Consider the following 13,454-nt stretch of genomic DNA (forward strand, 5'->3'; position numbering starts at 1 on the left):
CATTGCCTAATGTATCCACTGGTCGTCAAAATCCGCCCTTGAAAGACACAGTCCGGGAATCGGTATCCCCAATTTACAGATGGGGAACTGGAGTCCCGGCAGATGGAAGACCCAGGCCTAGAGGGCAGGGCCCTGACGTCAGCCTGGGCTGCCCGACAGCACACATTCCCCAGACCTTGTGAACAATTCCAACCTCCCAGCCCCCGGGAGGTCCACCTCCCTGGCCCAACACCAGCTGGAGACACAGCTGCTGGGGGTTCTGGGTGGTCCAGGTCAGTTTCCCCCTCCAGCAGGGACCCAGCTCTCCCCTGAGACTGGGAGAAGGGAGCACAGAGCAGCCCCCAGGCTGGGGCAGGGGCAGCCTCTCTATCGGTTTGCAGGGAAAGACACGGCAGTTCAATGGCAAGCATAAGTAACAAGCTTTTGAGTTTAACTGCAAGATCTGCCCTGACTCGTGGGGCCATCTGAGCCTCATTCAGTAAAATGGAGACCAAGGTCAAGAGGACTTCTCGGCTTTCATGTCTGTGCACTGATTCAGAAATGGGAGATACAGATTGCATAGTGATTTCCATCCCATGGACTCCTTTGCTCCCCTCCGCAAGCCCATGGGGTGGGCATGTGTTCAATAAGAAAATGCAAACAGGCCCTGGCCGGTTGGCTCAGCGGTAGAGCGTCGGCCTGGCATGCGGGGGACCCGGGTTCGATTCCCGGCCAGGGCACATAGGGGAGGCGCCCATTTGCTTCTCCACCCCCACCCACCTTCCTCTCTGTCTCTCTCTTCCCCTCCCGCAGCTGAGGCTCCATTGGAGCGGAGATGGCCCGGGCGCTGGGGATGGCTCCTTGGCCTCTGCCCCAGGCGCTAGAGTGGCTCTGGTCGTGACAGAGCAATGCCCCGGAGGGGCAGAGCATCGCCCCCTGGTGGGCAGAGCATCGCCCCTGGTGAGCGTGCCGGGTGGATCCCAGTCAGGTGCATGCGGGAGTGTGTCTGACTGTCTCTCCCCGTTTCCAGCTTCAGAGAGAGAGAGAGAGAGAGAGAGAAGGGGGGAGGAGCTGGAAGAATCAACTCCCATATGTGCCTTGACTGGGCAAGCCCAGGAGACAGTGTGTCTGACTGTCTCTCCCCGTTTCCAGACAAAAAAAAAAAAAAAAAATGCAAACATTCGCTGGGCACCTGCAGAATCCTGGGGACAGAGAGAAGGAGACCCGGATCCCACCCTTGAAGAATGCTGGTCTATGACAGTAACCAGTCAGGCCTTGCAGTGCGGTGGGCGTGCACCTCCAGAGTCCTTCCAGAGCCATCAGCGACCCACAAGCACCTCCCCACACCGGGACAACCCCGAGCTCCTTTAGAGCCTGGAGCCTCCTCCTTGCTGTCCTTGGTTGGATATTCACAGCAAGTCTGCAAGCCAAGCACGCAGCCACACCCATGGCTGCACTGTGGGGGGGGGGGGCAGCTTCAGAATAAAACTGAGCCAAGTTTTGGAGAAAGTCACGTTCACAAGGCAGCTCCCTCCCCAGCGAGGACGGTGAGGGAAGACACAGGCAGCAGCCCAGATTCTGAGCTCTTTGTCACCCAGCAAAACCCAGCCCCCTCTGACGGAGGCAACTAGAATCGGAGAAAATGCCTTCCAAGGGGCCATCACATAGGAAGCAAGCCTTCAGTGATGGCCCTGCTCGATGGCTCAGATCAGTAAGGACAAGGGAAGGCGAGAGGGATGGAGCCACGTTAGAAAGCGCCGGAAAAGTGGCCCCGGGAAGAGCGCATGCCAGGAAATCTGGGGGGTGCAGCACAGGACAGTCCTGTGGGGAAGGCCCGACCCTCGGTGGAGGTGACAGATAATGACCAGGGACATTTGCTCCCTGAACTCAAAGCTGCCTTCCATGGACAGGCGCTCGCTTATTACCATTTTTTATCACCATGGTTACGTGGGGACAAAGTGAGTACCACACAATGGAAGATCAGGGTTGTTGGAATTTTATTTTTTTAATGTCATAAAGGGACTTTCACAGAAAGCACAGCAAACAGAGCTAGTTAGACATGTGTATTCATTTAACTTTTTATTCTTTTTATTGAATCTCTTGGGGTTAAAACCATACAGGTTTCAAGCGCACAACTGGATGACACATCATCTGCACAGAGCACCACAGGCCCCTGTCACGTCCCTTTCCTCCTGGGCCTCCTTTGCCCCCTCCCCGCCTCCTCCCCGCCCCCTTTCCCTCCGGCAATCACCACACTGTTGCCTGTGTCCGCTTTTTATTTCTGTTTAATCCCTTCGCCTTTTCCACCAATAGCCAAGATCTGGAAGCAGCTCACGTGCCCATCAGCAGACGGGTGGATAAAAAGCTGTGGTCCGTTTACACAATGGAATACTACTCAGTCATAAAAAGGAAGGAAATCTTCCCCTTGGCACCAGCATAGCGGGACCTGGAGAGCACTATGCAAAGTGACCTCACTTATACATGGAATCTAAGAAACAAGATAAACTAACACACAAAATAGAAACACAGTTACAGAGAACAGACTGTATCCATTTTAAAAAGCTATTTTTTTCTTTCGTCCACAGTTATCACTAGCCTCAAAATATGTTCTGAGTATTATCACTGTCGTTTCCTTCCATTCTGAGGTGACTTTCAGCACTAAAGTACTAGGGTGACAGTGCCAAGGGCAGTACCACAAAGCAGAAAGAACTCAGGCCTCCCAAACCAGCCTCGAATCAGTGCAGAGCTGGGAGCAGGCCCCTCGGTCTCTGTGTGGCTCGGTTTCCATCACTGCCACGTGGGGATAATGAGACCTAACTCGTTTAAAGCTTTGTCTGTGGATTATTCTGCAAAGTGGTTTGTTTTTTGTGTGTGTGCTATTCTTAGAGATCAGTAAACATTAATCAATATTGTAGATGCCAAAAGTAATAGTTTAGGGCTAGCTTCCTGCTTCCCTGACTCCTGATTCACTGACAGAAAATCGCCCGAGGAGTCCATCGCAGATATGTATGCAATTAGTTACCATGAACCCTGAGCTGGGAGCCAGACATATCCTGGGATCTTCCCACAACCCTACCACTGACGTGCCCCGGGCGGTGCGTCTCTGCCCTGTGAGCCTCGGTCTTCTCACTGGCAAAATAGGGACATTGAGTCCCACGAGGCTTTGCTATTCTGCAAGATTCTAACTACATCAGGGCGGCCCAGTGTCCTTCTCTCACATCATTGCTCCGAGCCTCGGCGCTTAGCAGGTGCAGGCTCCCTCCCTTCTGGGCCTGGATAACTGGAAAACTGGACTTCGGAGTCCGACTCCAGCTCCCGGCATGAGCTTTCCTGGGGCTGGCACCCTGGCAGCAACGAGTTCGGTGACTTTCAAGCTGTGGATATGTATTGAAGGTCAACCATGTCTCAGGCACAGTTCCAGGCTCTGGATGTGTTGTAAGCATTTCCTCCTCTGGACAGATGGGTGAAGTGGGTCTCAAAGCGGGATGAAGCTGTGGTCTTGCATGGCCTGGGCTCCCATCACCCTGCCCTCCAGGTGGCCTGCACCGCTGGTTCCACTGGACTGGGCCGCTTCAGGGAGGGACAATAAGGCTCTCTGGCGATACCAGGCACTCGCTAGCTGAGTGCTGAGGCCGCCCGGGATCATTTCCCGCATGGTGGAGGCGGTGGTGGCTGGACGGTGGAGCTTAGCGTTCCAACCCCCTGCAACTGCCCTGTAAGTAGGTAGGGCCACGAGACAGTGTGGGACAGCCCGCGGGATGCGTCCAGCCCAGCAGGTCTCTCTGAAGAACAAGTGAGTTCCCCCCGCTGAGTAATTCTCCAACAGCCTCCTTGTGAGCCGGTGCTGGGGGTGAGGCTGGGCCCCGGGCCGGGTGATTATCTCCACCAACAGAGGAGAAACTGAGGCACGACAGGTTTGGCTCCAACTGGCCAGGGCCGGGGTTGGAAGCTGTCAGCAAGCCTTCGCCTTCCTGCTCACCACAGTCAGTGGCGACGAAATCACCTCCCTCGGACACCCCAGCACACAGTAGGCCCTCCGTAACAAAATGTGTGGGGGCCACAGCGGCTCGCTGTCACCTCTCCCTTCATCCCCTCCTGAGGCTTGGAGGGGACCCTGCAGCCTCGGTGGTATTCACCTCGACTCTCCCACCTGCCAAGGCAGGGACGGGTCCCCTGGGAAGCCCCTTCCCCAACCCCTCCACCAAGCTTCTCCACCTCCGGGTCCTTCTTTCTAATCTGGCTCCTTTAAAACTCTGCTCAGAGCCCGAGGCCATGACCTTGCCTTTGAGTCCCCGTCCTGTGTATCTTAGTGGGGAGAGGGATCCTGGGGCCCGGCCCAAGGCCTCCCCCTCTGTTCCTAGCCCCCACCCTTCTACACCACAGACCCCAGGCCTTGATCTCTGAAAGGCCCAAGCAGCACAGACCCCGGGCCTTGATCTCTGCAAGGCCCAAGCAGCACAGACCCCGGGCCTTGATCTCTGCAAGGCCCAAGCAGCACAGACCCCGGGCCTTGATCTCTGCAAGGCCCAAGCAGCACAGACCCCGGGCCTTGATCTCTGCAAGGCCCAAGCAGCACAGACCCCGGGCCTTGATCTCTGCAAGGCCCAAGCAGCACAGACCCCGGGCCTTGATCTCTGAAAGGCCCAAGCAGCACAGACCCCGGGCCTTGATCTCTGCAAGGCCCAAGCAGCACAGACCCCGGGCCTTGATCTCTGCAAGGCCCAAGCAGCACAGACCCCGGGCCTTGATCTCTGCAAGGCCCAAGCAGCACAGACCCCGGGCCTTGATCTCTGCAAGGCCCAAGCAGCACAGACCCCGGGCCTTGATCTCTGCAAGGCCCAAGCAGCACAGACCCCGGGCCTTGATCTCTGCAAGGCCCAAGCAGCACAGACCCCGGGCCTTGATCTCTGCAAGGCCCAAGCAGCACAGACCCCGGGCCTTGATCTCTGCAAGGCCCAAGCAGCACAGACCCCGGGCCTTGATCTCTGAAAGGCCCAAGCAGCACAGACCCCAGGCCTTGATCTCTGCAAGGCCCACGCAGCACAGACCCCAGGCCTTGATCTCTGCAAGGCCCAGGTGTACTCATTAACTCTTCAGATAACCCTGCTATCTGTGCTGTCACCTCTGCCCCTTTCCTATCTGGGTTCACAGCCCATCTTGACCCTTTACTGATCTTAAAAGTTTTAGTTTGCAAAACCCATGACCTTCCTCCCCCAAAGCACCGACGTCCGGGTCTCTTTCTGGCTGTGCGTTTTGATGACTGGACTGATTTCACTCACTTCTCCCAACAATCACATTTTAAAGAGGAGGCTGAGAGATACTGACTTGGAGGTCCACAGCAGGGAAATGACAGAGGCAGGTCAGAACCCAGGCCGATGGAAGCTAAAAGAGATGCTTTTCCACCATTTCCTGCCCCTCCCCCATGTCCATCCACCCTGTGTCACTGGAGAAAGCAGGCCCCGTCCTCGGATCCCAGGCCGGGGAGGCAGGTCCTGCCTGTGTGGGCAGGTGAGCTGGCCGCCGGGACAGTGGACAATTCAGGGGATGGGGCCTGAGACACGCCATGGGGCCAGCGTGTGGCGTCTGGGGCTGGGGCTGGGTATGACCATTTAGTGCGGAGAGCCCTGACACTCAGAGGCTGACCCTGACACTCAGAGGCTGATGTCACTAAGCCTCTTAGAGGTGGTTGTCATTAAGCACCCAGTGAAGAAGGCCCACTGGGGCGTCCAAGCTCCCAAGGTGACAGGAGAGGTTTGTCGTGTCTCCTGAAGGCCTTGGCACAACTGCCACAGCAGAATTCTGGGATCCCTAGACAAGGTCCCCACCCGAGAGTGAATGCCCCAAACTGGCTGGGTCCAGTGACACATTGACTCCAATGAGCAAACTCAGTTGGGAGTCAGTTGCCCCAAACGCAATTGAAATGAGAAGTCTGTCTAACCAGAGGGGAGGAGGAAGCCTGCGGGGACGGGGGGCATGCACTGAGCCCCTCCTGCCCCCACAGGGGACCTCTGCAGGGGCACTTTTGACCTGAGAAGACACTGAGCAATGTCTGGAGAATTGCTGATTGTCACACCTGAGGGCTGGTTTTCTCTCGGATGCTGCCAGACGCCCTGTCGGACAGCATAGGCTAGCCCCGCGGCATAGAATTTTGCAGCCGGACGTTTATAGCTCTGAGCTTGCGACGCCTGACTCTGTGTGTGCGTGGCCCCTGGAGGCAGCCATGTTCCGCTTGGGAAGAGCCAGCAGGTGACCACCCCCTGGACAGAGTGCAGGACCAAAAGCACAGGGGCCCTTCCGTCCTGGCTCCGCCTGACCAGCTGCGTGGGCCGTGAGCAGGTGACTGACCCTCTCCCATCTCACTTTCGACATCCTATCACATGAAAATAACAAGATGCTCCATGAGACAAGGGGTTAATTCCTGTGCGCGAGGCCTCGAGGCGATACCTACGTGTGCTTTCTCCCACGGGCTCCCAGGCCTGGCCCTGGCGGGATCAGAGCATAACCCACCCCAGGCTCAGGCGGCCTCCACGTGAGAGCCACAGTCACCGCGGGGAAAGGGACATGGATGAAGCATGTGGCGTGAGGGAGAGTCGGGGCCAGAATCAGGCAGCTTGGGGTCCTCAGAGCTCTGGGCTGTTCTGGCAGCCGCCCTAGGGCTGTTCCAAATCCAGTCATCCCTGAGCCTGGTTGGACTGCTTCCTGAGTAATTGTGTGCATGTACTTTGTGCATCCTGTGCCTCAGTTTCCTATTTTGTGAGGTGGGGGCTGAGGCACTTGCACCTCAGGGTCAGTGTAGATGTTAGTGGAGCCGTAGAGAGCACGGAACCGGGACCCACACCACCAGTGTGTGTGACTCTGGTCCTGCTACTCCACTCTCCTCTGTGACCTTGGACAGGTGACTTCACCCACTGGAGCTTTGGTTTCCTCACCTATGGACTGAGAATTGTCATATTGTCATATGACCTAGGTCATAAGACTGTTCTAAGAGGACAATGAGACAAGACAATAAATGCTCAGCTGGAGCTTGGCACAGGGGAAGCACAGAGGGAAGTAGAAGTCTCAGCTATTGCTCCAAGTCTCTCCGTGAGGATGAGGGATGAGGTAGACAGTGCTCGGCACAGGGCTGCTCAAAGCAGACGTTTAATAAACTCTGGGTGCTTCACCTTGTGTTAATCAGTGCCAGGGGACTCATGCTGTGGCCTGACTTGGGCATGATGCCCCTTCTCTCTCTTGCAGGACAATGCCATCCTCCATCACGTGGGGCCTCCTCCTGCTGGCCAGCCTGTGCTGCCTGGTCCCTGCCTCCTTGGCTGGGGGACTCCAGGGAGATGCTGTCCAGGACACAGACGCATCTGAGAACAATGATAAGTCAGCCAGCCACAAGATCGCCCCGAACCTGGCTGACTTTGCTTTCAGCCTGTACCGCCAGGTGGCCCGGGAGTCCCACACCAGCAATGTCTTCTTCTCCCCAGTGAGCGAGGCTGCAGCCTTTGCGTTGCTCTCCCTGGGGGCCAAGGGGGGCACTCACACCCAGATCCTGCAGGGCATGAATTTAAACTTGAAGGGGTTACCCGAGTCGGATACTCACCAAGGCTTGCAGCACATCCTGGACCCCCTCTACCAGCCAGAGCACCAGGACCAGCTGAGCAGCGGCACTCTGCTATTTATTGGTCAGAAACTGAAGAAAGTGCATACGTTTTTGGAGAGCGTCAGGAAGCGTTACCACGTAGAAGGCTTCTCCATCAACTTGACAGACGCGGAGGCCAAGAAACGGATCAACGGCTATGTAGAGAAGGGAACCCAAGGAAAAGCTGTGGGTCTGGTCAAAGGGCTCGACAAAGACACAGCTCTTGCTCTGGTCAATTCCATTCTCTTTCATGGTAGGTGTTACTACCAGCCTGAGTGGTTCTCAGGGAGCCGTAAAGCAAACTTTAGCAGAGTGGATGAATCAAATGAGGTTGCTTGCAATATACTTTGATCAACTCTAGTGGAATGGAAGGAGTGACAGGCTTTAGAGTCAGAAAGACCAGGGTTCAAATCCTGCCTCTACCATTTATTAACTGTCTCTCGGCAAGTCACTTCACCTCGTGGAGGTTCTAATTTCCTACCTGAAGCATGAACATAACAGTCCCCTTGTCATCAGGTTTCTGTAAGGAGTAAACCTGTTATATAGAACATGGGACTAAAGTAGGTGCTCCACTAAACTTGAATCTCAGTCTATCTTTCTCCCTCTGAGTGATGAAAATGTCAGAACGCTGCGGAGCCCTGAGGGCGTCCGGAGGCTGTTTAGACAGTCCGTGGAAATAGCCCGGGGTAGGAGAGGTGAGAGTCAAGGGCAGGGGCTGCTCAGAACAGTGCAATGGACAGCACCAAGGTCAGTGTCAGCAGAGTTTGGGTCCCAGTTCAGCCATGGACTTTAAGTGGGTCTTGTCCCTCCCCAGCCTCAGTCTCTATCTTTCATCCAAAGAGAAACTTTGACTCAGGGGTCCCCGAGCCTCCTGTCTACACTGACTTGCCAGGAAGGTGACAGTCTCTTGGTATAGCAAAAGGGAGATGCCCAGACACCCACATTTTATATGTTGCTCCAGGAGAAGGCCATGAATAAGAACAAAAGTGATTTTCCTGAATGATGAGAACCACCGATTAACAAGGGGCCGGCCGGGATACTCAGACAAGGAGGTACCAAGTGTGGCTGATACCAATAACTTTCACTTAGAATCTTCCAGGAGACCCTCACCAGATAAGCATGAAACACAAGTTAAAGTGCTCCCTGCGCCCCACCAGATGGGCATCCCTCAGCCTCCGCGATGTAGAAAGGCTGGACCCTACTGCAGTCTGGCATCATCCTCACAAAAGTCCTTTCAGGGGACTGGTGTGCGTTTCAGCTCCATTTTACAGATGGCGAAACTGAGGCTCAGAAAGAGCCATCTCATTGAGGGGGTTCGGGCTTCCTTCACTCCACTCTGGCAGCTAAACCTTTTCCACCTCTGGCTAACAGGCATCTTCTTCTCTCCCCAGGCCAATGTATGGATACATTCGAGGCTGAGCGCCCTGTGGAAAGAGATCTCCGTGTGGACAAGAAGACCGCCATAAAGGAGCCCATGACCAGCCACGTGGGCACATTCGCGCTGCACCAGGACCAGGAGCTGTGCTGCTGGGGGCTGCTGCAGCACCTCCGGGGCGGGGTCTCCGCCTTCCTGCTCCTGCCCCGCCCGGGGAAGATGTGGCAGCTGGAGGCCAGGCTCCCCCAGAAGCACCTCTCCGATATCCTCACAGCCATCGACATACGGTGATTCCCGGCCCAGGGTGACCAGGAGCTGCCACACAGGGCCCAGCCACAGGCCAGGGGAGGGTGCGCCCACATCTTGTGCGTGACCTTGTGCTTTCGGACAGAGGCCAGTGTCGGTTCAGGTAGTCGGGCCCATGAGAAGGACAGTGCCCGCAGCTGAGCAGACATAAGCGGTGTCCTTGGGGACTTCTAGCATGGACACTGTCCCTTTCCTCTGTCAGCACCTGGTGGGGGGGGGGGGGAGCATCAGTACATTCCAGGAGAGAACCAGGAAGGAAGCAGTGAAAAAATAGCAAGGCTGGAATCCTGTCAGACCCTGCTCGGGGCCACACTTTGTCCCCATGGAAAACAGCAGCTGAGCAATCAGCCCTGTGCTGCCTCATCAGTCACTGAGCAAATGTCACTCAGCACCTGACACCACGGCCCACGTTCCCCTGGGATTCCAGCCCCTAAGTCCCAGTCTGGGGGTGACCAAACCCTGCAGGGCAGTGTGCAAAGTGTTTCCAGTGTACCCTGGATCTGCCCGGAGGGCTTCTCAGAGGAAGTGGCATTTGAGACACTTTGCAGGACAAGAGGACCCGCTGCATGCTAACATTCTCTGGCACAGGGGTAGAGGATCCAAAAATGCAGTAGTCCAACGCCGACCTCATCCTCCTGTGGGCAGAGAGACAGGGCGCTAAGTGGGAGAAATGACCAGGTAAGGAAACACTTTCAATGCTGTGAAATTCCTTTGTTTTCTAACCATCTTAACAGGTCTGCCAGTTTACATTTGCCCAAACTGTCCATCTCTGGCACCTACGATCTGGTAGACGTCCTGGGCAAAATGGGCATCACCAAGGTCTTCAGCCACGGGGCTGACCTCTCGGGCATCAGTGAGGAAACACCCCTGAAGCTGTCCCAGGTGAGCTTGTCCCTGGGTTCCACGGGTCAGGATGTGTGAGGGGACAAAGGGACACAAACACACACACCGACCGAGGTCTCTGAGGAATGCCATTGGTCGCACCAAGACTGGGACGTGGTCAGGCGATGAGTGAAGGAGGCATTTCTGGCACTTTAGGGACGTCCTCTGAGGTGGTGTCACTGACCCTCTGTCTCGTCTTTGGTCAGGGCCTTCCTTTCTTTGAGAATCAGTAGACCCATATTTACAGAGGCTGAGGGTCAGGGATTTCAAGGACTTTGGGCCCCCGCAGCCTGTGACACTGGAGCAAATGATGGCTCAGCAAGTCCAAGTTAATGAGTGATTTTAGCTAAAGGTGTCATTTATTTGAGGGAATTAGAAGTGACCAAAGAAACAACAGCATTTCAATTCTGGCTACAAACTGAGTGCCTATCTGTGAACTAGCCGCTCTGAAGGCCCCCAGCAAAGTCCCGGTCCCCAAGGAGCTACATTCAGATACGAGAAACAAGAGACCTCCAAGGGAGACAGAAAGTTCGAGCACATTTTCTCCGTCCTGAGGTTGTGGGCTGTTCCCAGGGAGGCCGAGCAGGTTGGTCAGGAAGAAGTGAGGGTGCACAGACGCAGTCAGGCAAAGGCCTTGAGAAGGTGGATGGAGGCCTGTGTGTCCCCTGGTGGGGGGGGGGGGGGACCTGGGTGGGGAAGGACAGGCCAGGCGATAAGAGAGGACTGAGTCTGGAGTTGCGGGGCAGGGAGGGAATAGAAAGAGGGGGAGTCTGGGATGAGGCTGAGTAAGTAGGTGCGACTAGTTGATGGTACCCCACAGTTACCCGGCAAAGATCTTTGATTTTGTGGTACTCACGAACACACGCACTGACACACGCCTCTAACATATGCACACACACATACCCACACAGGTACACACACACATACAGTGAGCACCGGCCTGATGGAGGGTCCTCACAGAAAGCACTGAGTGGCCCTTGGGGATCACACGGAGCTCTGACTTTCCTGCCTAGCAAAGCAAGGATTCAAGGAGAGTACCCGTCTCCGTGTGACAAGACACAGTTCGTTCATTAGCAGGAAAAACGACATTCAAACCCAGATCCTGTGGTGGATAGCCATGTTCTTTTCACCACCTCATGATGATTCAAGTTGTGACTCTGGTGGTTCTTTAACAAAAATGCTCAAATGGTAGACACCCGGCTGGCCTGTCTGCTTGTGTTTCATTGTTCTGTTTTGTAAATCAAGGAAAATACTACGAAGACCCAGGTTCCCACTGGGTCTGTTCCTTGAGCTGCCAGACAGCTCCCTCCCCGTCGGGCCTTGCTCCCAGGCCTGGGTGGCAGATGGTGCGGCCTGCCTTTGCCTTACACATGGCCCTGCTCTCTCCCCCGCAGGCACTGCATGAGGCTGGGCTGGCCATTGACGAGAACGGGACAGAACATGCCGGCCCCACCCTTGAGGAGCGTGATTGGTTCAGGCATTTGACTATCAAGTTCAACAAGCCCTTCTTAGTTATCATCATGGATAAAAGCACCAACATCCCCCTCTTCATGGGAAAGATGGTCAATCCCATGCAAAATTAACTGCGTCTCTGGGGTCAGCCCTTCACTTCCCAAGAGAAGCGTCCTCCCTAGACGATAGTAAAGAATGGATAGGCCCTGGCCGGTTGGCTCAGCGGTAGAGCGTCGGCCTAGCGTGCGGAGGATCCGGGTTCAATTCCCGGCCAGGGCACATAGGAGAAGCGCCCATTTGCTTCTCCACCCCTCTGCCGCACCTTCCTCTCTGTCTCTCTCTTCCCCTCCCGCAGCCAGGGCTCCATTGGAGCAAAGATGGCCCGGGCGCTGGGGATGGCTCTGTGGCCTCTGCCCCAGGCGCTAGAGTGGCTCTGGTCGCAACATGGCGACACCCAGGAGGGTCGCAACATGGCAACGCCCAGGATGGGCAGAGCATCGCCCCCTGGTGGACAGAGCGTCGCCCCTGGTAGGCGTGCCGGGTGGATCCCGGTCGGGCGCATGCGGGAGTCTGTCTGACTGTCTCTCCCTGTTTCTAGCTTCAGAAAAATGCAAAAAAAAAAAAAAAAAGAATGGATAAACTGGTCCAAGCCTGAATGTGACATGCAGGTCCCTGAGTCTCTGAGTCTCCTTTCACATCCCCCCGGGACATGTGTGTGGAATCCAGGTCACAACAATCTTTGTATCCACTTAATATTTATTAAGTATTTATACTGTCTGGGCACGGTGCTCGGCAAGCATGAAATTCTGGCTGAAGCTCATAGTTTACTTCCCATACACAGAAAACCAGCCATGACAGGAGATGCACTTACCAGAGATAGGGGAGAGGACACCTGATTAGTTGTTTAGATCCTGGTGGAAAAAAGGGCAAGAGTAAGGCAAGGCTCACCCAGGCAGAGCATGCAACAGGGAGAGAGCTTAGGGGTCCAACCAATTTAGAATAATAAAGACTCAAGTCCACATTAAATAATAGTGTTTGGATTTGAGTTAACAATTTCAAAAAAACTAGATATATGGCTAACAAGTACACAAAAAGATGCTCAACATCACTAGTCATCAGGGAAATGCAAATCAAAACCACAATGAGATACCAACTCACACCTGACTGTTATTTCCTTTTTTAAAAAAGAAAATAACAAACATTGGCAGGGAGAAATTAGAACCTATGTGCGCTGTTGGTAAGAACGTGAAGTGAGGCAGCCACTATGGAAATAGTATAGTATAGTAGTTCCTCAAACACGAAGAATTGAAATGCCACATGATCCGGCAGTTTCAGCTCTGGATCTCTATTCAAAGAATTGAGATCAGGGTCTTGAAGAGATTTTGTAAGTCCACGTTAACAGAAGCATTATTCATAAGAAACAAAAGACGGAAGCACCCTAAATGTCAATCAAATGGTGAATAAATAAACACAATTTGGTATATGCACACAATGAAGTGTTACTCAGCCTGAAAGGGAAAGAAATTTCACAGTGCGGATGAATTTTGAGGACATTATGCTACATGAAATAAGCCAGTCACAAAAGGACACGTGTATGGCGCCACTTACACGAGATGCCTTGAGTGCTCAGAACCACAGAGACGGAAGCTAACAGAATGGGGACTGCCGGGGGCTGGGGGGGAACAGGAGGCGATGTTTCACGGGCATACAGCTTCTGTTTTGCAGGATGAAAACTGTTCTGGAGGTTGGTTGCACGACAATGTGAATGGACTTAAGATGCTGAACTGTATGCTCAGAAATGGTGGAAATGGGCGTGACAAAAGCATCGTGTGG

At 54.5% G+C, this 13,454-nt stretch overlaps 1 protein-coding gene across 1 annotated transcript; it reads left to right on the forward strand.

Moving 5' to 3' along the window:
• Positions 1 to 7,219: 7,219 nt before the first annotated feature.
• Positions 7,220 to 11,752, forward strand: LOC136335385 (alpha-1-antiproteinase-like). The gene is made up of 4 exons (XM_066276664.1): positions 7,220 to 7,859; positions 8,998 to 9,268; positions 10,022 to 10,169; positions 11,564 to 11,752. Exons 1-4 carry the CDS (start codon positions 7,220 to 7,222, stop codon positions 11,750 to 11,752), a joined length of 1,248 nt encoding a protein of 415 aa, XP_066132761.1.
• Positions 11,753 to 13,454: the final 1,702 nt, after the last annotated feature.

Source organism: Saccopteryx bilineata, chromosome 4 (genome assembly GCF_036850765.1).
Source record: "Saccopteryx bilineata isolate mSacBil1 chromosome 4, mSacBil1_pri_phased_curated, whole genome shotgun sequence".
Lineage (NCBI taxonomy): Eukaryota > Metazoa > Chordata > Mammalia > Chiroptera > Emballonuridae > Saccopteryx > Saccopteryx bilineata.